At 36.4% G+C, this 25,174-nt stretch overlaps 2 protein-coding genes across 3 annotated transcripts; both read right to left on the bottom strand.

The window, feature by feature from the left end:
* Positions 1 to 290: 290 nt before the first annotated feature.
* LOC126810145 (dihydrofolate reductase) lies at positions 291 to 1,294 on the bottom strand. The gene has a single exon (XM_050535144.2). The coding sequence runs from the start codon at positions 1,200 to 1,202 to the stop codon at positions 639 to 641; it is 564 nt and encodes a 187-aa protein (XP_050391101.1). The 5' UTR covers positions 1,203 to 1,294; the 3' UTR covers positions 291 to 638.
* Positions 1,295 to 3,853: 2,559 nt separating this feature from the next.
* LOC126810059 (polycystin-2) lies at positions 3,854 to 23,536 on the bottom strand. Of its 2 annotated transcripts, XM_050535008.2 has the most exons (15): positions 22,899 to 23,535; positions 20,739 to 20,852; positions 18,419 to 18,546; positions 16,218 to 16,483; positions 15,453 to 15,677; positions 14,884 to 15,046; positions 13,957 to 14,193; positions 13,086 to 13,267; positions 12,245 to 12,464; positions 10,947 to 11,080; positions 10,411 to 10,528; positions 8,948 to 9,283; positions 7,892 to 8,077; positions 7,567 to 7,584; positions 3,854 to 5,299 (listed from the first exon to the last, which is right to left on the bottom strand). In XM_050535008.2, exons 1-14 carry the CDS (start codon positions 23,107 to 23,109, stop codon positions 7,570 to 7,572), a joined length of 2,535 nt encoding a protein of 844 aa, XP_050390965.1. In that variant the 5' UTR covers positions 23,110 to 23,535; the 3' UTR covers positions 3,854 to 5,299; positions 7,567 to 7,569. The 2 variants fall into 2 exon arrangements, with proteins under 2 accessions (XP_050390965.1, XP_050390964.1); XM_050535007.2 differs by lacking the exon at positions 7,567 to 7,584 and having other exon boundaries at positions 22,899 to 23,536.
* Positions 23,537 to 25,174: the final 1,638 nt, after the last annotated feature.

The following is a 25,174-nucleotide window of genomic DNA, read 5'->3' as shown; positions in this document are numbered from 1 at the left end:
ACAGTGTGCTATGAGGGAAATTTTCCTGGGCAGCAGCACTATGGCTTACTCTTATATCGAATTACAACGGGCACATCAATGTATACACTGGTCCTCGGGTTTTTCGTCCCATCTGAACGACTAAACAGCTGTCCTTGCCAGGCCCTCCGTTCTGCACCACTGACAAGGGGAAACCACGCTGGTAAATCATGAACTTTTTCGGCCAATGCAGGGATCGGACACGTGATCTCCAAGCTAGCCAGAGTCTTACGCACTTAGCCACCGTGGCTCCTAAAAACAAATACATTAGAGATATCTCAACAAGGTTTTATTTTAGTGATGTTCTAATTGTATATGTACATGCAGCTAGACGATAACTCAGACAAGTACCACACTGGTAGTTTAATGTTGACTCAACATTAACTGGGTCATTCTGGGACTAACATATGGTTCAATTTTATTTCAAAAATTCGCTTGAGGGGTCTTTAGGTGTGGGAGGAAACTCAGAAACTGGATGACCCGGAGAAAACACATGCGGTTGCACAGGCAACCCTACTCATTATTGTCATGTACAAGGGGGGAATCAAAACCAAAGATTTTGAAGAACACGAAGAGATAATATTCTACTGTCAATCTTTAAAATACAATGTCTGATTTGATCAGGAACAAATTTTATCATAAACTACAAAACTAAAGTTTATTCCATTTTCAGTTTGTATTTCTGATGGCACATTCGCAGGATTGTCCACAAGCGCTGTTGCTTTCTCTTCGAATTCTGGTAAAAATGTATCGCACTCGAAATCAGCGTCAACTTTCGTTAGAAAAATACGACAATCATAGTTTGAATTGAGTGCTTCTTGGTACACACTGCTTCCTCCTATCACGTGAATCGATTCTATTCGGTCTTTCATAGGTCCTGTTGTTGACAATTTCATGGCTTCACTAAAACTGTTGGCTAAATAGGCGCCATCCGGAGGTTCTGTCATGGTATTACTAAGAATTATATTCACTCGGTTTTTTAAGGGTCGAAATTTAGGCGGAATGGACATCCATGTCTTGCGTCCCATGATAACCACATTTTCTTTCGATTCATTTTCTGTCTCTGAAGTTATTCTCTTGAAGAATTCCATGTCTTTCTTCAGTCTCCATGGAATTTTACCATCCATACCAATTCCTCGGTTCCTGCAAGCAGCAACTACAAGATGAATTTTTGGATTAGCCATTCTGAATCTTTGTTTTGATTTTGCTGTACCTTTTCGCGCTAAATTCGATGTTTAAATGGGTGTTCATTTTGTGTACTCTCTCTATTTGAGAGTCACTCAAGGGACGCAACTCTTTCAGTCATCGCTTGTCGATTCAGTGACACAGCGTCATTTAACGAGTCACATAAATCGAAAATTCTTATTTTTAACAAAGCTTGTCAATTACTTAAAAGAGAGAGAGAGAAATGGGGTTTAACGTCCACTCCACACAAACTAGGTCATTTCTGGACCAACATATGGCTCAGCTCTATTTCAATAATTCACCAGTGCGTGTGGTTCCTAGCAGTGGGAGGAAACCGGAGGATCTGGAGAAAACCCATGAGGTTGGACAGGCGACCCTGCTCCTTGTCACATACAACTGGGGAATCGAAACCACGCCAGTTGACTCAATGACAGGCTTTATGATACAGCACGCACGTTCTAACCATTCGGCCATCCAACCCCCATAACGTAATTTATAAGGATCTAGTCTGTAGACAAATGTATGGTATCAGGCGTATTCATTACCAGGCTAATTCATTACCGGTAAAATCGGCGTATTCATGACCAGTATATTATAGGGTTGATTGGTCGGTATATAAAGGTGCTAATTAGTACTCATCAGTGTGGATAGAAGCCTATACGATAATTATTAATTAATGATTGGTGTTTGATGTATTAAAATTTTTTTTTTTATTATTGAGTTGTTGTTTAAATTATTTAATCTTAAGCTTGAGATTGTAAATCCCGGTTTTTCATACCACGTGAACAACTAGACACATCTATTAGTCAGCCTGGTAACAAACGGGCCTTTTGTCGAGACCTAATATTATTCATACTCCTCGCAGTATTTCGTTTGATTAGACCTAATCCCACTCAGGAATTTCTCCACGGGGCCACTGCTTCAGGAGTATGAATATTAAAGGATGTGTCGATTTAGTAAACTTGGATTGGAACCATTATGTTTATTGTTTTCAGTGTATAAACCTGATGTTTTCTTGCAATATTTAATAAGGCTGTCCCATTTCAATGAATATTGACCCTTTTTTGGCCGAGAAATTACATATCCGCCTCCCCCCATCCCCCCTGAAGCGCAGTTGTGCAGGCAAAATTTCTCTGTTAGCACATGGCGTATGCCCGGCTTCATTAGCCCAGTCGGAGCAGAAAAGCATGACATTAAACGCCATTTCATTTCCACAATTTCAAATTTCAAGTGAAGAGTGATAGTAAATGCTTTGACACACTTTAATAACAGACATAAAATATACATAACAAAGCTTTAATATATATAGAGTCTATTAGACTAGTAGCCATGGTTACGGTTAGATTGATCTGCAGTCATCTCAAATTATACATACTTTATTATCATACTAGTTTATTCAGCAGTTAAATTTATTAACATTGATTTCAAAATATACAAACATATCTGGCACAAATAATACTTATTTCATCTTTATTTAGCTTATAAAATTACTTAAAGATTCACCAATAATAATAGGACAGGTAAAGAAAACAGTTATTAATTAAAATTCTCGTCAACTGCTTTTGTTTTCAACAGGTATGACTCCTTGTTTCCATAACTAGGTCGGATTATAGAAAACAAGTTATTAATTAAAATATGTATTCCAATTAATTAAAATATATATTCCAATTAATTAAATATGTATTCCAATTAGTCAGCAGTATTTCCTGGGCTTTGATTAAAATTATACTTACAATAGGACGGATTGTGTGAAAAAAAAAGCCCCAGTTATTAATAATTCAGAGATATAATCCAATTTGTCAAGTTTTCAGTAGTACATAGGATACAAAATTCGCCATACATAATCAAATAATTTCAATAAATTAATACTATCGAGAATCAGGAGTACAATTTACGTTTTTCTATAAAATACCTTAAAACATTAATAATCAATTAATATCAATAATTAAATATATTCAAGAATTAGTACGAATTCAAGAAATTTAATTTGAATAACGATTTTTCATCTGTAAGAATTTTTATTTTATTTAATTGTTTTTTATTAAGCACAGCTTATTAAATCGTTTTTAACAATAATCTCTCAAAAATAAATTCTCTTTCGATAAAACTGGGACGGATTCAAGACCAGCAGTTAATATTTCATAAAATTTGGACGGATTAAAGACCAGCAGTCATTATTTCATAAAATTTGGACAGATTAAAAGTCCAGCAGTAACTATTTCATAAAATTTAACAATAATAAAACATGTATTATGTGTGTAACACAGCAACTTTGATCATAATAAATGGCTCTGATTGGACGGAGTGATAACAGTAACAACACCTACTGCACCTCAGCAGTTTCAAATTGCTGAAAGTTTGTTCACATAGTAAGTGAAAAAAAAGAAGAAGAAGAAAAAAGTCCATTAAATATAACAAAAATCATAAATAATTAAATAAAGTATAATTGCATTTAAGGGACTGAGCAATGGGATTAAATTCTCTAAATAATTTATGTCCACAATTTTTTATAGGGAGAGTAAAGTAAAGGCATTGAACCATTTTTCTGCAATTTACAATATTTTTGGCCTTTAACTTTTTCTTGGGTACAAGGTCCTAAACAATTTGACACCAGGTCCTAAACAATTTGACATTGGGTCTAAAGTCTAAACAATTTGACATTGGGTCTAAAGTCTAAACAATTTGATGGAAGATCTAAACAATTTGACACTTGGCCTAAACAACTGAGAAATGGGTTTTTAATTTGTCCACTCAACACAAACTAGAGGTCATTTCGGGACTAACACATGGTTCAATTTTTATTTCAATAATTCACTTGCGCGTAGGGGTCTTTAGCAGTGGGAGGAAACCTGGAGAACCCGGAGAAAACCCGGAGAAAACCCACAGGGCTGGAGAAAGAAGACAATGAGAGACATGAAGTTAGTCAAGAATTACAAAGTTTTCATGGTTAAAATTTTCATGCAATATTCACAGTAGTAATATTACTATCTTTCAAAATATACACTTGGTCCCTTAAAATATTCACAAACAAGGACAAACTTTAATAAAATATACAGGTAAAATTAAATAAACAGGTAAAATTAAATTAATCTACAAATAAAACCCCACCATAACCAAATCTCTTAACACATTATTTTAGGCTAGACTTTAGAATCTATCCACAAATGGTAAGTTTGTGTTCATGGTCGAAGGTGAGAGGTTAAGTAATATATTGATATTGCACGAGGACGATAGTCCGAGGGTTATATCTATATATTACTCAATGTCTTGCCTGAAACCATTAAACAACTTGTGGACAGATTCTAATATCGCTCCATATTTTATAATGATAAAATATTGACATAAAAATCAAATAAACTTAAGAAATAAACCAAAGAGAAATAAATTCTTAATTATTTTTTTCAGGAAATAAACATATTTATTTTTTATTTTTTAAGGTTTAATCCAGCGTACGGATTATGTCCTCAGTATGATTGAAACTTGAATATTTGTTCATCCCATGATTTAATTCATTCGCCTCTGGATAAACAAAAATTAAAGAAGGAAAATAAAGTTTTAAAGTTGTTTTTTTCTCAAGAAAGACAATTTGTCTTAATTTATTTTGAATTTGGTTTTAAGTTTTTGAATGTGGCACATTTAACAGGGAGCTGTAACCAGGTGTGCCGTAACATGATATTTCAGTAACAACTCGGACAAGGTCAGTAATAACTGGATTATACCATTAGAAAATAATACTATTAATAACTGATCGAGAGAGAGAGAGAGAGTGAGAGCATAGCTTAAGAGGTAACGGAGACAGGAATTGAGGTATTATGTACGAATACAGATACCTTGTCCCCACCTGTCCCAAAAGCCAGGCTATCTGCACTTTCATGAGTGAGTGAGAGAGAGAGAGAGAAGAGAGAGAGAGAGAGAGAGAGAGAGAGAGAGATTTAAAGCCTATATACCAGACCATAAAACACATAAATAAAATAACAAATTCTATAAAGACATAGAACGATGGAATGGTTGACATCAGCAGTATTAAGACAAGATGGTAGTTGTGTAGGAACTATCATCACACCGGAGACGTGATGTGCTCGACTACATAATCTCCCTGAAATGTAATACAATAAAAATAATTAGTTATCTTTATATAGCAAGGACAGGAGGACTTCACTACACACAAAAACAAAACCAATAAGACAAACCTGCTGACAAAACAAACTACTAAAATATTAATACACAAAAACACATACTTATGGAAAAACAGCTGCTTATTTATTTGGGCGACGTTTTGAAGAGTATTCTCTCAACGTTATTAGCTTGATAACGTTGAGAGAATACTCGTTGAAACGTCGCCCAAATAAATAAGTAGCTGTTTTTCCATAAGTATGTGTTCTAGTTTATTGCTCTATTCAGTTACTAAATGCCTCTAAAAGATTTACACAGATATTGGAAGAAAGAAACAACAAAATATATCAAGTCAAGTAAATGGAAGTAACAATGCCTGATTTGTATTTTTCGGGAAATATCAAATTTCTCACCCTATAATCAACGCTAATATTTAATATGTACTCAGATTTATTATTTAACATTTAATTAAGAAATCAAAATCAAAATCAAAATACCAACGCTAGATCATCTCCTGGGCAAGATTCAATTGGATTTAAAGAGAGAGAGAGAGAGATATAGATGGGGTTTAACATCCATCCGTCCACATGTCGTTTTAGGACTAACATATGGTTTAATTTTATTTCAATAATTCGCGTGTGCATAGGGGTCTTTAGCAGTGGGAGGAAACCGGAGGACCTGGAGAAAATCCATGAGGTTGGACAGCCGACCCTAGTCCTGGTCACGTACAACCGGGGAATCAAAACCACGCCAGTTCATTCAATGACAGATGTTATGATTCAACGTGCACTTGGATGACCACTCGGCCATCCAACCCCCTCAACTGGATTTAAAACAAGCCCATTAATTTGGTTCACAGCAAAGAAAGATGGTTGCCATCTTATATAGGGAGCTGCACAGATCGATGGGATTTTCAATTCATCATATCTTTGTAAATACTGAATGGAAATGAATGATTTTAAACCGATATCCCCCATCAGAGATTCAACTTTAACAATATTGTAATTTTTAACCAGTAAAGCATGACGTTTTTAAAACGTTAACTACCCCCTATTGTGTAATTAATATTGACAAAGTGACGAAGAACTATGTACTAAGAATAGGTTGGGGAAAATACCTCCAAGGCGTTATATTACGCCCTACACACAGTGAGTGGCAGTTGTCCAGGACGTTATATAACGACCTAGGCACTTAACGGGTTAAGGGATAGTACAACGCTAAAATCATGGATACAGTCTTTAAAACATATCTGACTATATATAATGTAATCTGGATATCATTTAATCTTGTGTATCTAGCACTAATTTCTTTCACATTCGTTTAATAAATAAACTGTTCAAAAATAAACATCCCAATTGATTATTGATGTATAATGATTAATTTTTTAACAGTGGTCAGGAAATTAAATACTTGTAAATTGGACACTCATTATCAAAATCAATCAGTCAGTTTTAAACTGGACACAAGTACAAATTGGATGATTTGGGGTGATTTTTAAATGTTTTTTTTACAAATTTTTCAACAAAGATTTGATATTAAACAAACGTGAAAGAAATTAGTGCTAAATACACAAGATTAAATAATACCCAGGTTATAGTGTTTGTATCTCCAGGTCAATTACTAAATGCCAGTGAATGCCAATAATATTGCCTAACTGGGACGATAACACTCTTGCTGGCTTGACAGCTCCAGAAAATAAAAAAATAGCCTTATTCTAAGTACTAGATGTGTTAGTGTCCTACCTGTTGTGTAAATTATCCATTACATCCTATTTTACTTGTCCAGAGGGTTCAAAAATATTTTTAAATCCAAGTCACATTTGAAAAGCTTTACGTCAGGCTTTTCAAATCATTTAGTTGAATTTTTCCAATTTTTTAAATTAGGCGTGTTAAGATGAAATTTGTATCATCAATTAATTGGAATATTGTAAAATAGTACAATTTGTTGACCAGAATAAAGATTGGGACATATTATTCAGTTACAACAAGAGTGGTATTGAGCCTTTAACAGGGACAATGAAAATTATTATTTCTGGGCCAGGAAATAATCTGAGCGATAGTAACGACCGTAAATACAATCATGAAGAAACACAAAACAAATTAAAAGGTCTACACAAAAACCAAATTAAAACAGAGACCAACATAACAATAAAATTAAACATTATACAGTATTCGTTTACATTAACTGAACTGGGTAATACGTAAAAAACAGAAGATATACGTGAAAAACAAATTCATTATTACAAATTACCGTTTAAACATCTGAAGACTGTCAAAAAAGTAAAAAAAAATTTTTCAATAAATTTTATTTTTATTATATATATTTTATTTCAAATGGATGAAAAGGGATCAGGATGCAGGCATAGCCTATACGACCCCTCTCCTCAAATTTTAATAATTCATATTATAATCCTTGAATAAATACATATATTTATGTTGTGATGTTTCTTTGCGAATGAAAGCCACACTACGGACTCCCCTCCCACCCCCCCTTGAGCTACTGCATCCCAGGAGAAAACAATATTTAATTATATCTTTCGAAATTTATTACTCAAATAAAGAGGTCAATATCTTACGTTTTGTCCTGAAGCTGGGCGTGATCTGGGTCGTGCTCCGTGACCACTACTACCACTACCTGCACCAGGTGATGCGCCCCGTCCGCTACCTGCTGTCATAGATGTTTCTGAATCCCATCTTTCTAATTCTTCTCTAACTAATCTCTCCATCTGTTCTCGCTTCATCTCATCACTCGTCCCATCGGACTGCAATAATAAAAATATTGTATTATGTTATCGTCTAAACTGGAGTACAAAAGGTGGGTGAATTTACCTATAGTACAACAGGTGGGAGAGTCTACCTGGAGTACAACAGGTGGGTGAGTCTACCTGGAGTAAAACAGGTGGGTGAGTTTACCTGGAGTACAACAGGTGGGAGAGTCTAGGTGGGTGAGTTTACCTGGAGTACAACAGGTGGTTAAGTTTATCTCGAGTACAACAGGTAGGTGAGTTTAGCTCGAGGACAAAGGGGGGTGTTGGTGGGGGAGGGGGGGGTTGTATCAGCAGAATTCGAAGCATTATAGTTTAATGCAGTGAAATTGTTTGTTGAACTGGGTCCCAACTTTTGAACAGGAAATAATCTATGTATGTACAGGTAATAATTCTATGGAATTAATGAGGGAGATCTCTAGTCATTATCAAGCAATAGTCGAACACATGCCAGCAAATGGTCCAGAAAACTTGACGGTTTGCAGTTTTCTCGTATTTTTCAGTTACACTCACTTATGTTTCAATCTTGTCTGCAACCGGTTATGCTAGGTAGCCACTATCACGATTCGAGCTGAGATCAAAATTGTGGTTTTAATCGTGGAGTAATCATGATGATCCCATCAGGTTTTGTCATATATATATAAATATTGAGGTCAGTCGTAGCAATTGTGTAAATCATATGGAAACGTATCCGAACGTACGTACGTATCGGCATGTAGCAGATCTTGGACTCAATAGGGACAATCCTATAACAGTGGGAACCAAGCATCACATGCAGATTAATTGATCCTAGTATGAAAATTAGGACAACCGAAGCACCCCCATCCCCACCCCACCCCCAGGACTAAATGTAACATGATGACCTACCTCTGTAATACTGTCTAATATTTTTCCCATTGTTTCCCTTCTTTTTAATTTAGCTTTTTCCATAGCTTCTAATTTTACTAAAACAGCGTCTATCTTTGACACAATACTACCAATCGAATGTTCCATTCTATCCACCCTTCGCGATAAAACTGTAAATTCTTCGTATGAAACACCACTGGAAGTTCTGCCTGTTCTAGAAGATTTTGTGCCGCTGTCTTCATCGTCACTGTCGTCACCACTGTCGTCATTAAAACTGACACGACTACTGGATCTACGAGCCGTACCTTGTCGAGTTCCTTTGCCTTCGAGTTCGTTAAAAGCTTTGTTAAGAGCCACCTAAAATAAAATAAATCGGTTGAAAATTAACATTTCTATTCAAAATAGGCAGCAGGGAAATGGACATAGTCTCACCAACAGCAAATCTTTTAATTTTCAATACAGAGAGAGAGAGAGAGAGGGGGAGAGAGAGAGAGAGAGAAGGAGAGAGAGAGGGGGGGAGAGGGGGGAGAGAGAGACACAAACTAGGTCATTTCAGGACAAACATATAGTTCAATTTTATTTCAATAATTCGCTTGCACGTAGGGGTCTTTAGCAGTGGGAGGAAACCTGAGGACCCGGAGAAAACCCACGAGGTTGAACAGGCGACCCTACTCCTTGTCATGTACAACCGGGGAATCGAAACCTTATGATGCAGCGCGCACATGCTAATCATTTGGCCATCCAACCCCGCTTTTCTATACAGTCTTGTTAAAAAGCTTTATGTAGATAACTGATTGATAAAGGGCTTGAGTCTGAAACACCTCCTTCATTTAGATCTTATTTTGATCCCCAACCGTATCACTGAGATCCGATCTTGTCCTAGCTGTACCCTGATTCCTCAGCTTTCCTTTCAGTAAGGATAGAATTCGTTAATCACCAGGGGCCTGTTTCTCGAAATCTTAACTAAAGATAAAATCAAATTTTAGTAGATACTTCAATTTTGATTGGCTAAGCACTAAAATCAATCTAATATTATCCAATCAAATTAATAAAATTTGTTTTATAAAGTAGTTAAAAGTCGTGGAACAGGCCCCTGTCTAACATTGGGGGTTCTCTCTGGGTACCCACTGCTAAAGATCCCTATGCACAAGCCAATTATGAAATTGTACCATATATTAGTCCTGAAATGACCTAGTTTGTGTCAAGTGGAACTCAAATCCCATCTCTCTCTCTCCCCGCCCACCCGCCCCCTTTCTGTCTCTTTCATTTATTGAAATGAAATGAAATGGGGCTTAACATCCTACTGTTCTGCTCCGAACTGGGCTAATGAAGACGGGGCATACGCCATACAGTGTGCTATGAGGAAAATTTTGCCCGGACAGCGGCACTAAGGCCTACTCTTATATCGAATTCCAACTGTCAAGGGATCTTTTACGTGCATCTTTCATCTGAGTTGCTGTGAATTACAAGTGAAATATATTTACCCTTTGGTCAGCAAGATCGGCCTGCATACGTTTTTGTTCTCCTTCATCAAGTACTCGATCGCCATCGATATCATATTTAGCAAACATAGCCTCAATTTCAGCATCAGCGTAACCACGACTACAATAACAGATCACAAATAATTATATCAAATCAAGCTAGCCAACATTTTTTAAAAATGAAATGTGGTTCCCGGACAGCGGCATTACGACATATTCTTTTATCAAATTCCAACTGCCAAGGGTTGTTTTACACGGGACCTTGTTTTTTTGTCCTATCCGAAGGACTATATGTTGTCCCTTTCCCAGCCCTCTGTGACACAAGGGATCTTTAACGTGCACACCGATGTGTACGCGGGACCTCTGTTTTTCGTTCCATCTCAACGACTAGACAAGGGTAAACCACGCCGGAAAATCTGGATGAACTTTCTCGGTCAATGCAGGGATCGAACACCTCCAGGCTAGCAAGCCAGCGTCCTACCCACTTAGCCACTGTGACCCCCATCTGGTGTTCTAGATGATACTGTAGGTTTACTTACGTTTTAAGATCCTGCCTCCATTCATCAAAGTCGAGTTGTTTGTCCTGGTTGATGTCTGCTGATCGCAAGGCCTTCTGAATATCCACGATTTTATCTCTTTTGAGGTTCAATTTGTCCAATACACGCGAGTAGCCCTACAAAACAATGAATACCACATTTTAAAACATAAGTTGATTCCAGATCAAATTCCAATTGTTTTAGTTCATAAGGAATAACGAAAATTATAAATTCTCATCTCAGTCTTCAAATATTTGTGTGATCTATCAATCTGATTACAATACAGATCTATATTTCGTTTTGTTTTTTTTATACTTTCGATGGCCTACATTACATGAAGATCGGACCAGTTGTACTGGAAGATCGCGTCAGGGGACGTACGAAGGGCTTTTGACCCTATGACGTCAGACATTGATTAATCAATCAGCGTTGACGTTTCTAGTGGTTTACCCAAAGTACTGTGTATCAAATGCCAAGAACTTGCAGTAAAACAGACTGTTTCATTGGCTAATCCTTCACATCAACCAGAACGCAGGTTATATAACAACTCTTCCAGAACCAAGTGTAGTAAAGACAAGTAAAATGAAATTTTAAACTATAAAAACGAAACTGTGTTTTAATCAGATTGTGTGAAATATCTGCTTTACAAATAAGCATATCCTACATTATTTACGACATCAGGCAAATATTTGAATATTACTGCGAGCTCTCCGGGAAGTGTTGTGTAATTTTATGAGACAACATTAAAGATACATTATGGGAGATTAGATAACGAGTTGGCAGTTCTCACTACATAGTTAAAAACTAGATAATCTAAAGGGAATCTGCTGAAAATTTCTGTCAAATTGATCCACTCTGAACCGAAAATTTAGCGATTGAATTTTGGGCCTAGACTTGATCATCATTACTAAAGTCAGTATGATAAAAAACATAGTCTTGATTATCTATTTCTTGATTTAATCATGAATGAGCATAGAGTAGCATATCGGATCCTAATCCAGTAAATATTGCATGCTAGCGATGACATCGAGGGTTGATTATGGTCTGGATAAGTTATCTAATGTTAATAACATTTCAGGACTAAAGAAAAACCTGCAATAGGCAAATTTAGCTCTTGCAAAATGTATGTTTAAAAATGCTATTTCAGCCTGCTTTCCAACTCAAGTTTAACCAGGTACTCAAGGGCATTAACACAGAAATTTCTAAAAAAATTTGTTGATTAATAATGCTCCTTAATGCATGTCATAAAGTCATGGAAGTTGTGCGCTATTAAAAAAAACCCCAAAAACCATTAAATATACCTTCTTAAAATAGTCAGCCATTTCAAATTCGTTCTTCATATTGGCCATGTCACCTTTGACTTCCGAGTAAGTATCGTTAATGATGGCTAAGAACATGTTGATCAGTACAAAGAATACAAAGAATACGAACAGCATGAAGAAGATCGGTCCAAGAATTCGGTTTGCTGCCTCGAGTTGCTGGAAGTCAAAGTCTCCCAGGATGATTCGGAACAGGGTGAAGCTGCAAGCAAGATAGTTTTAAATTAAAATAAGTGATGCTGATGTCCGCTGCCTCAATAACAAAATAAAAAGATGGCAGTCATCAGATTGCTTATATCTCTGCTTAGCCCAATAATGCTCATCATCGAACCCAGTCAAGGTATTGATGTAATGAAAGCTATCAGGCTCTAAACTCTTGACCAATCAAATTGCTTATTGCTCATCATCGAACATAGTCAAGGTAGTGATGTAAAGAAACTATACAGCACGTTTCATCACTCTCACTTATTTAAAACTAAAGTTATCGTGTCCCAAAGCATCAACCAATCAAATTAATTATCTCTGCTTACCCTAAGCAGAAAATGCTCATCTTCGAACTCCATCAAGGCACTGACCTAATAAACACCTACACCAAGTTTGAACATTCTAGCTCAATTAGAAAGAGAGTTATTGTGTCCCGACGGACAGATAGACAGATGGACGAACCCATTTTAATAGTCCCCTGCTTCTGCAAAGTCTCGACAAATAAAACTGATAATAAAACTAATTATTTAAAAATAAGACGGACGTGACACCAATGTCCCCCACCTCAATCCCCAAAAAACATTGCTTAACCCAATAAAATTAAAAACCTAATGCTTACAATGAGTTCTGGAAGCTGCTGAAGTCTTTCACCTGCGTACCAAAGAGCAGATAACCCAACTGCGTAAAGGCCAAGAAAATGATGAAGAACATGACAGCGAACCCGGCCAAATCTTTAGCACAACGACCGAGAGTTGATGACAGCTGGGTCATGGTCTTGTTGAAGCTGATGTACTTGAAAATCTGAATAAAATAATAATAATCTTAAATTCCAAGAAGCCCGCAAAATTTTTATATATGTGTGTATTTCTATTTAAAACCGTGCAAATTACATTATCGTAAAAGTTGGATTTCTAAAAAGGACAGCTGTCTAGTCCTTTGGATGAGACGAAAGAACAAGGTCCCGTGTATACATTGGAATGCACGTAAAAGATCCCTTCGTGGTTGGAATTCGATATAAGAGTAGGCGATTGTGCCGCTGCCCGGGCAAAATTTCCCTCATAGCCCACTGTATGGCGTATGCCCGTCTTCATTAGCCCAGTATAGGAGCAGAAAAATAGGACGATAAACCCCATTTCATTTCTAAAAAGAAATGGGGTTTAACATCCACTCGACACAAACTAGGTCATTTAGGGACTAACATATGCGTCAATTTTATTTCAATAATTTGCTTGTGCACAGGGTCTTTAGCAGTGGGAGTAAACCAGAGGACCCAGAAAAACTCCACGAGGTTGAACATATAAGAGTAGGCTGCAGTACCTTTTTTCATTAGCCCAGTCGGAGTAGAACAGCAGGATATTAAAGCCCATTTCATTTCATTTTGAAGAAACGTCCATTGAGCCATTACTGGGTCTTAAGACTTATTTCTATTTATTTTTATTTCCATTTATTTTTATTTCATCAAATTGTTAAACGAAACAGTGAAAACTTACCTTAATCCAGGCCAAAAAGACGCAGATGGCGATGGCGTTGCTAAACCTCGTCTCCCAGTAACTCAGACGTTCAAAGTCTGAATACTGTTCCTTGTTCACCAACAGACTCGTCAATTTCTGGTCCACCTCGACCGACCGATAAACATCAAACGCCACACAGATCAGTGAGATAATGATAACCAAGATATCAAGAATATTCCAGAAACTCTTGAAGTAGTGGAGACGATGTTTCTTGATCTAAAAATATCAGGCATAATTAATTATAAACTTCACAATGGCAACGATATTTTGAATTGCAGAAGACCGTTATTATCATGTATCTATTTTTCGTTGACAGTCAGAATCCGAAAAACTTCGAAAATGACTTTGAGAGAGAGAGAGAAACGGGGTTTAACGTCCACTCGACACAAACTAGGTCATTTCGGGACTAACATATGGTTCAATTTTATTTCCATAATTCGCTTGCACGTAGGGGTCTTTAGCAGTGGGAGGAAACCGGAGGACCCGGACCGTAACTGACTTGGATCTCGGAGGATGAGCTACTTTTAGAAAGCAACAAATGACCCATATTCCTGAAGCAATGGCCTGAGAAATCCCTATCCGGCCATTGCTGGATTAATTTCTGATACTTGAGCTATTGAGGGAGTGTGTGGGAGCCTTTCGTTTAATCTGGGTTCTTTACTACAGAAGGATGTGGAAGAGTTGTTATCAATGAGGTTTTCTGGATGATGTGAGGGATTAGCCAATGAAACGGTCTGTTACGGCGAGCTTTTGGCATGAGATGCACGGAACTGTGGGTTAATCAAATGTCTGATGTCATCGGGTCAAAAGCCGCTCGTACGACCCCTGACGTACCCCCCCAAAACAATCTGTCAGATCTTCATGTAGTATAAAAAAAACCCCACGAAATTGAGATTGAGATCTTACCTCGAGGCATTCTTCAACAATATAGTAGAGGATGAACAGGACGAAGATACATTCACAGGCCATGATGAAGAAATCACCGATACTAACATAACGGATCAGTTTTACGGTACGGAACGTCCAAGATGGAATGGCACCACCAGTTGCAGGGAATTCAATAAACAATCTAAAAATAAAAACAAAATAGGAATATTTTTAAAATAAAGGATATATCCCAGATTTAACAAATATTTAAAGGAAGATACCCAGACACCTTAAAGGACAATATTGGTGTCAGTCATTATCACATATGTGATAGAACTGGTTTAACACGTTCCAAATATCATTTTAACACACAGTTCATTGCTACGATAGAGGTGTAATGCAGATTTAAGTAAAGGAAAACACGAGTTATCCTTCTATACTGACTGAATTGACGAGTGATACCAGATACACGGGCAAATTTCTGCTCTCTAATAGTTGTTATATGAGACTGTGGGAGGATATCTGACCATTCAAAAAAATAATTGACTGTCACTGTTTTATTAAGTTTGGCGGGAGATAACAATGAACCAAAAGTTGAAATATATTACCTAATTACACAGAAGAGATTGATGTTGGCGTTGTAAACGGTAAAGTCTATGGATATCGCTCTTGTTCCTCGCGTAATCCATAAATTATCAAATAGATTGTTGATAATCTTCTCGGATTCTGACATATTTAACGCCAAGTCCTGCACATAACCCGCACCACTATAGGTTGTCAGCAAACCCCAATGTGACGAGCCGCCCAGAGTCGATTCCGTTTGATAGTTCCATCTGAAAAAGAAAACAGAAAAGAAGCTTAAAATTGAACAAAACAAAATTGGTAACTAAAATATATTTTATTGCAAAAATATTCATAACATTAACAACCCCCCTAAATACGATACTGTTGATCAGTGAACAGACTTTTGAGATTGTTAAACATGCATTATGCAAGAGCTAAATCTGCTTACTACAGGTCTTTCTTTAGGCCTGAAATGTTATCTAAATTATTAATTAGACATTAATTAACTTATCCAGACCATAATCAACTCTCGATAGCATCGCTAGCCTGTGATATTTGGCGGATATGAATACATTTTGTGAAGGATAATTAAACGTAAACATGGATCGTAACGACTTTAGTAATGATGATCGAAGCTAGCCTAAAATTCAAAAGCTAATAGCTTAGTTCCGAGTGGAATAATTTGACCAAAATTTTCAGCATGATCTATTTATGTTATCTAGTTTTAAACTATTATAGCGAGAACAGTCAACTCCTTTTTTAATTTCCCATAATGCCCCTTTAACATATACAATAAAATTTATACATACGCCGTGTCATTGTCATTGACACCATTTTGACCAAACGGCTTCGTGTCCTCTATACCCTCCGCATAAGAATCAAAACATTCTTGAATGACACCCTTGAAATCTTCATGAACAACGCAGGAATTACTGTGGACCTTGAGCTGCCGGATTCGTGGAACACCAAGTAGCTTGTTCTCGTAATAAATGTAGCCTTGTTGAGCTTCTGGAACGGATTCATTGTTATACCATGTTTCCCAGTAGAGGCCTTTCATTAGAGGTTCCTTGGCATACTGAAAATACAAAATATTAAGTCAGGATGTGGATAGTTCCCTGAACATCAATCTGATTAAAACACAGATCCTATTTCGTTTCTTTTTTTATAGTTCAAAATTTCATTTTACTTGTCTTTACTACACCAGGATCTGTAAGAGTTGTTATCATTGACGTGTTCTGAATGGTGTGAGAGATTAGCCAATCAAACGGTCTGTTACGGTGAGCTTTTGGCATGAGGTGCACGGAACTGTGGGTAATCCACTAGAAACATCAATACTGATTGGTTAATCAAATGTTTGATGTCATAGGGTCAAAAGCCGCACGTATGATCTCTGACGACACCTCCCAAAACAACTGGTCAGATCTTCATGTAGTGTAGGCCATCGAAAGTATAAAAAAAACGAAACAAAATATACATCTGTATTTTAATCAGATTGCCTGAACATAAGATTAGAGAAAAGTGATGTAAGTCTCTAACTCAATATCATCTGAAGTCTTTGACATTCAAAACACAAATTATTTGTCAATTTAAATCAACATTGATGTTGTTATCTTAAGGCGAAAAGATAGGCTTCTGATATCCAATATTTAAGACAAAATAAACATTTTACCATTGGTACACGAATCATGTACCATAATGCGTTTCAGCGCCATTTGTAATAAGGGACTAAAGAACGAGGCTAGACATATTCCACAAGTCATTTGTAATAAGGGACTAAAGAACAAGGCTAGACATATTCCACAAGTCATATCAAACGGTGACGCCAAATTCTTATCTGGAGAGTATGCGCAATAAATACTATCGGTGTAGACTGGAATAACCAGACGCTAGAGATTGCCATTTGATTGAGTTTATTTATATTCATATTATATGCGTTGCGACCCATTTGTGTCCATTTCTAGGTCCCAAATTTTAGCAATTTAGCTCCTTTAACGTCCTACAGTTCTGCACCCACTGGTAGTGCTGGGTATTGCAACTGCAGTCAGTACAATACGATATGTATTACAATTCACATGCTACGATTTGTATCATGATTCAAAACCAGGTCAATAAAACCAAGAAAACAACAGGATAAATGAATAATTGATATTTTACGTCCTGCCAATGTTGAAGAAATATAACTTTTGTATATCAAGATATTGATCTGAATCAATAAGGACCAAGACAATTGTGTACCTATGGATAATGTGTCATGTGGGTAATTAAGAATGACAGGTTACATACTGAAACAAAAAAAATAAACATAAAAGGAATTGCAATACATCGATTCAGTGTCTTCCAATTCAATACGAGAATCGTGAGAATGTGAATTGCGATACATCAATTCAACGATATAGCGTGCCAGGACTACTGACTGTGTTAATGAAAATTAGCATGCACAATACAGTTTGCTATGACGAGTTTGCTAAGGCCTACTCTTATAACGAATTCCAACTGTCAAGGATTCGGTTAGATGCACGCCAATGAGGATTTTCATCCCATTCGATCGACTATACAGTGTCTCTTGCCAGGCCCTTCGTCCTGCACCCCTTACAAGGGGGGAACCAAGCCGGAACACTTCTTGAAATATAATCTTTGAATTGCATTTAGTTATTGAACATAATATAACACAACACAGTTCTATGGATAACAATCACTATATTATATACATACAACGTTTCAACAAGATTTCACTAGTGGTTATCAAGCATACAAATTCCTCATTTGTAATTTGTATGCTTGATAACCACCAGTGATATCTTGCCAAAACGTTGTGTGTATATAATATAGTCTTGAAATGTCTAGCATTGATAGATTTCAAAGCAATGTTTAGCCGTCGGAGTTTCAAGGACCGTCGAGTCGTAGCCGAACAGGCCCCCGCTGGAGCCGGCTTTGCGGATAAAGTTGATTGCTCTAGCATTCCAACTGTCATATTCAAAATAAACAAAAAAAAGAAAAATTGAGAACTTACTCTCCAGAAGTCATCAACATTTGTTAGTGTTCGGAATGTACCGGCTTTAGAGTTGGGTGTATCCAGGAACAAATCACTCATAACCTTGGTGTAGTAATACATAGTTGTACTCGTCATACCAAAAGTAACTGAAATACAAAAATAATCATCAGATAATCCCGAATTACTGCACATAAATGTTTTAACATGGCCGAATGATTAGCACGTGCGTGCTGTATTATAAGGTCTGTCATTGAGTCAACTGGCGTGGTTTCAAATCCTTGGTTGTATGTGAAATGGAGTAGGGTCGCCTGTCCAACCTTCGGGTCCTCCAGTTTCCTCTCACTGCTGAAGACCAATACGCGCAAGCCAATTACTGAAATAAAATTCAAGTGTTAAACTCTCTATCTCTCATGATGAAATAAATGTTGTGCCATGAAATGATGTTCATGATATGTCATTTAGAGAGAGAGAAAAAGAGAAATCAGGTTTAAGGTTCACTCAACACAAACTAGGTCATTTTGGGACTAACATATGATTCAATTTTAATTCAATAATTCAAAACATTCTACGCAGTGTTAAAATACAAGAAATGAAATGAAATGAAATGGGGGTTTTACGTCTTACATTTCTGCACCAACTGGGCTAATAAAGACAGCATATGCCACGCAGTGTGCTTTAATTTTGCCTGGATCAGGCCGCTACAATCACTGAGAGGGGCGACATCGGCGCTGCTTAACGAGCTCACACTATTAATCCTTTTCGTTCTGCAAATTAATCTAAATTATAAATTAAGTTCTGCAAATGAAATTGAATCATGTGTTAGTCCCGGAATGACCTAGTTTGTGTCAAGTGGACATTAAATCTGATTTCTCTCTCTCATGTAATGAATATATGTTGAAATCAGTCGGTTATTGAGAAGGAGCTATTTCCATTATTTATTAAAGCATGATTAACACCTGTTTTACTCCAGGTATAAATGACAGTTGTCTCCCTTAATTATTACATAATCAACCTGTAATTAACCTGTAAATTACATTGTTTATCATCAACCTGTTAGAGTAGTTAATCAACATCTGTTGACCCACACACCTACTGCTGTAAACCTTCACAACATTACACAATACCTAATTAATCAGGTATCTGGTCCATAATATGGGAAGCAGACTTTCACAAACTTTAAAACGAGATGTAATTAATCAGATGTCTAACAACAATAACAGTAGGGGCATTTGGGACATTTTCTGATTTCTTGAAATTTGTATCCAAGCTGGGAATAATGATGTACCTGCATGTGACTACAGTTTTACCTGACAATTTTAACTCTGTGTCAGACCTATATCTTATTTATCAAAAAGAAATAAATAAAAATCACAAATCTGTTCCTGATAAAATCAGAGAGAGAGAAATGGGGTTTAATGTCCACCTGATACAAAATAAATAATTTCGGGACCAACATATGGTTCAATTTTATTCCAATAATTCGCTTGCTGCATGTAGGGGTTGGACCAGGCAACCCTACTCCTTGTCACATACAACCAGGGTATCCACAAAACGACATACACCAGACGGATTATACAGTATGTCTGACAAAAGCCGGAGTTGTGCCCAACATTTTGTGTACAAAAAATAAATAGATGTAGGTAGAAAGAAAACTAAAGAACACTGGTCTTATGGGTTAACAGTCCAGAAATTTAACCTATCAATTTTAAAGGGGATACATATTCATCTTGACTGGTTTTTCAAAAGGGCTGTCAAAAAAAAATATTGCTATATCGATATATTGGAATACGATCATCTGCGATACACTGCATCGATACATTTTTGCAGTATCAATATTTTTGTCCTTTAATTTTATATTCAAATGTTAGCTAGACTGTTTATAAAGACTTCATAATTAGTCAGATTATTTAGGCTTTGCAGTAAAAAATAAGTATCCAAGACCAAAGTTGTAATTAAAATCAATAAAAGTGTGCTTTGTGATAAACCCTGACTTGATCAAAGTATTGAAATACATTTTGTCAAGTGCACAACCCTACTTGTTTTTACCCTTTGTCCTTGGATAAATGTCGCCTGTCAAACCTCGTGGGTTTTCTCCGGGTCCTCCGGTTTCCTCCCACTGCTAAAGACTCTTAAGCGCAAGCGAATTATTGAAATAAAATTAAACCATATGTTAGTCCCAAAATGACCTAGTTTGAGTCGAGTGGACGTTAAACCCCATTTCTCTCTCTCTCCTTGGATAAATATCCATGGAAAAAGGAAGAATATGTATATACCCCTGCGTTATTAAACAAGGAAGAATATACCCCTGCGTTATTAAACTATTGCCCTGTATACTTACTGACACAGATGATGATCAAGAAAACAATGTAGATAATCAGTTCTCGCAGAGTTGTCTTCACATACAATTCTCGGTTCTGTTTGGTCTCCTCTGTATGACGTGTGGCCCATAATGCTGAAAAATATCAAAAATCGTAGAATTAATGACGTAAAAAGGTTTTCTTGTTAACTGTAGACCTAGGACATTTAGACTTATTAATTCATATGACGTTAGAGGCCGTCCTAAGTTATATCTTTACGGTTTGTGGGGCCTTTATGAGTCAGAGGCCCCTCCTATTTTCCCACCCTCAAGACTAGAGGAAGATGAAAATGTATTTTAAACACAAGTGCGAAAAGCTAGGGATGACGATTACAGTGTCTGTAAGAAAAGCTTATATAAATGACAGTGGGTCGAAGGCCCCCTATATCCCTAGGCTTCAGCCTGCCAAACCTGTTTGTAAATCCAGCACTGGTTCTGGATAAGAAACACAAGTAACAGAAATAACTACATCTTAGCATCGATTAGAAATTTGCCTCAAGGAATTTAGGTAAGGCTGGCTTCAAATCTAACTGGTCTATACATATTCATTTTAAATTCTGTTTTTAAGTCTGTCAAATGGATAAATGGATGGATGGATGGATGGATGGAGGGGTGGATGGGTGGGTTGTGGGGATGCCACTAAGATGTGTACTACTAGTCCTAATGCTTTTGCTTTTTGTTGGATTTCAAGATTTCTTTCTTTGTATATGTGACACCAATATTGCGTTTCCCTACATTATGGTACCTGGGAGAGTTGAGAATCAGTTTTCTCAAAAAATAAAATGAAGTTTAACATCCTACTTTGCTAAAAAAAAAAAAAAACCAAATGAAATGAAATGGGTTTTTACGTCCTACTCCAAACTGGGCTAATGAAGACGGACATATGCTATACAGTGAGTGTGCTACGAGGAAATTTTGCCCGGACAGGGCACTACAGCCTACTCTTATATCGAATTCCAACTGTCAAGGGATCTTTTACATGCATGCCAATGTGTACACGGGACCTTGGTTTTTCATACCATCCAAAGGACTAGATGGCTGTCCTGGTCAGACCCTCCGTCCTGCATCACTGACAAGGGGGAACCATGCCGGAAAATAAAAAAACTAAATGACAAAAGTTACAGATGTTTTGATAATACCAGATCCATATAATTCTCTGTTGTCTTTATTGAGCTATAATAATATAAGCTTATAATATTAAGTGCCACTTGGATGTTTATTCCATAACCACCATGGCAATAATTGCTATGGGTACCGCCGTCACTGAGCCTTTTAAACCAATCAATATCAAGGTTATTGATTTGCAGCATAACATCTCAACGAAGATAAAAGCTGTAGATTAAAAACATTCTTTATTCTTTTTAAGCGTATTGTACCAATATATTATTGATTGATTTTTCTGACTTGTACTGTTTGTCTTCAGCCATTTAAAAACCACAGCTATTGTCATTTCTATCGATTTAACCAATCGATTCACCTGTTACATCAATAGTTGTCATGACACCAAGATCCAAACATTAGCAGGAACTTGTCTGACGGCTTTTAAATCCTGTTATTTGTCAGTGCTTTGGGTTCTCTTCAATCAAATATTTATACAAAATCAATAAACATCTTATTTTTGACGACTGATTTTGGGATCTAGAGATAAATTGCGCAAATGGAATGCAAAAATATCTTTTATATTTGACAATTTCACCTGTAAACATGGTATACAAAAAAGTAGATTGACTGTGTAAGATCTTTTCTTTGTGCAATAAATAAATAGGAACCCACAAAATTATTTTTTTATCTATTAAACAAGCCCAAGAAAAGGGCTGAGTGTCAAGTCAATAAAATTAATAACACAAACTTTATTCCTGAGTACTAGAACCACCATCAGTTGCCCAAGTCATTTTTAATGAGGCCTAGCCAAATACTCTGCCCTAAATTTAAATATAGCCCAACACATTGGCCTACACATACAGTGAATTTAGTTCTTAAAAATTCCTTTACTTTAACTAGAATAAATAGAATCTAAGATTATAAATATTATAGCATACACATCTTCAATCATTTTGTACTTTCTATATAATATATCTAGTTCTTGAAATTATTTTTCAAAAAAAAAGAAGACATTTATAAAAGAATAAAAGTGGGACTTACATCTTATGCCACCGCAAATTCTGGAGAAGCATCCTTTTGATTGAGGTTTAGAAGCTCGGCTCAGAGCCCTGGTGTCACTTTGACTGCCATTCCAATTTTTGTTTTCCATTGGTGAATCCGGAGGTCCAGGCTCAGATCCGTAGTTGTCAATGCCGTCTCCCCAAGCAGTTCTTGATTGAGCACTCAGTGGTCGGCGATTTGTACCCGACATGATGAAGTTAACCTCGACTTCAAACGGAATTAATCGGATTAATAAATTAAAATCTAGCCACCAACTTAATTAAAAGTTTTCTCTAAATTGCCCGCTAACGTCTTACTTTTAACAAGCCTACCGCTAATGTGAATTTATAAGCAGAGAAAGCTCGAGCCCCGTGTAAAAAGTTTGATCGATTTTTTCTTAACCAGTCTTAGATCAATCATGGCTGAAAGTCTGCTATGACGTCACGCGATAAACAAGAACTGGTCGGCTTTGTTCTATTATCCGTTTTCCCTTGATTTTATCGATTCGGGTGTTGAAACAGATTGCAAGCTAATTAGTTATGTAGGTATATGCATAAATTATTGATAATTAACGTCATTGTCGCTTAGAGATGTACATAATTTATAGACATAGATCTTTAAAAGTTGCCTGATAATAACCTAAATTCCACTAGATGGCGTTTTCAACCAGCACGGTGCCAAACCGAAAGGAGTTAAATTGAAACCGGTTGTAGTTATAAAAGTGCATTACCTGAGCAAGGTGCGCTGCAATAAACGCAATTTCTGGAATAAACTAATCGTATCCAGAAACTAAAGCTGGAATATATTATTTTGAACTCAAGTACACAAAACCAAACCAAAATATTTTCTTTAAAAATTAGATAAACAAAAAGCTTAAATAAATAAAGAAGAGAAAAAAAAATCCCTAGAAACTGAAATCAATTTTTTTTAAACATTATTATTCATTAATCCAGTCTCACAATATCTGAGAGTTGAACAACCAGAAAAGATAGTTTTAAATATAGATTTGTGAATTTTTATAGCATAAATATAAGCCAAACAGTGAATGAAAAAATGAATAAATTTATTATTTATTTTATATTATTTATTTATTTATTTATTATAAAGAAAGGCCTGAAGAATTATTTTAGTAATGCAATCAGAAATGTAAGCCAATAGCATAGTGAATGAAAAAATATGAATAAATTTATTTGCTATTTATTGATAAAATTTATTTACTTATTTTTTTATTTATTATGAAAAAAAGGCCTGACAAATTATTATTTGAGTAATGCAATCAAAAATATCGGATTTTTTATTATCACATCTTTAGGTATTAGTCTCTCTCTCTACATAGTCTGTTAGGCCGCGACAAAGCCATCTTAGAAAAAAAAATCTTTATGGCTATTTTTGCGTTCTTCCAGAAATAATATTGTTATAATAAGGTGAAAGAATCCCATTGACGTCAGATAAAAATCAGCATTAGAACCATGGGTTTTATCTTTAGATCGGATCTTTTTCTGTGAGTACAGCCATAAAAAACCAACCGATTTATAATATTTATTCTTATTCTGTGCAATATTCGGATAAACGGAATATATTATAATTCAATGTCGGTTATTACCAGAGGTTTTCTAGTCGTTCGGATGGGACGAAAAACCGAGGTCCTGTGTACACATTGGCGTGCATGTAAAAGATCCCTTGGCAGTTGGAATTCGATATAAGAGTAGGCCGTAGTGCCGCTGTCCGGCCAAAATTTCCCTCATAGCACACTGTATGGCGTATGCCCGTCTTCATTAGCCCAGGTTAGGAGCAGAACAGTAGGACGTTAAACCCCATTTCATTTCATTTATTACCGGAATTGTTCTGTTCTAACCGGGTCAATGAAGACGGGCTCGCACCATGCGGGAAATTTGATATTAGACCCCTAATTCCGGGTCAATTAAGACGGGCTCGCATCATGCGGACCATGTGCCCATTAGACCCCTAATTCGACTTGCAACTATCAGCGAGTGGGCTTTTTCTTGCCAGATACACCATCCTGCACAACATTGGTGTAAACGCCAAACGGGCCGCGTTTTCCGGGGGGTGGGGGTTATCATATTTGCCCTAAAAATATGGCGACATAACTTTACAACAAAATAACCATACTAAAATCTCGAAAAATAACGGCAAGTATAGCGACTAGAGTGGTGAATTTTCTGGAACTGCAGTTTGAATTTTAGAAGTAGACACGCTGAATCGAAATCAGAATTGTGTGAATTTCTGAAACTCTGGGAATTGCAACACTCCACACA

This window comes from Patella vulgata, chromosome 2 (assembly GCF_932274485.2).
Source record: "Patella vulgata chromosome 2, xgPatVulg1.2, whole genome shotgun sequence".
NCBI lineage: Eukaryota > Metazoa > Mollusca > Gastropoda > Patellidae > Patella > Patella vulgata.
The sequence above is the reverse complement of the archived record's forward strand: the minus strand, read 5'-3'. Positions and strand labels throughout refer to the sequence as shown.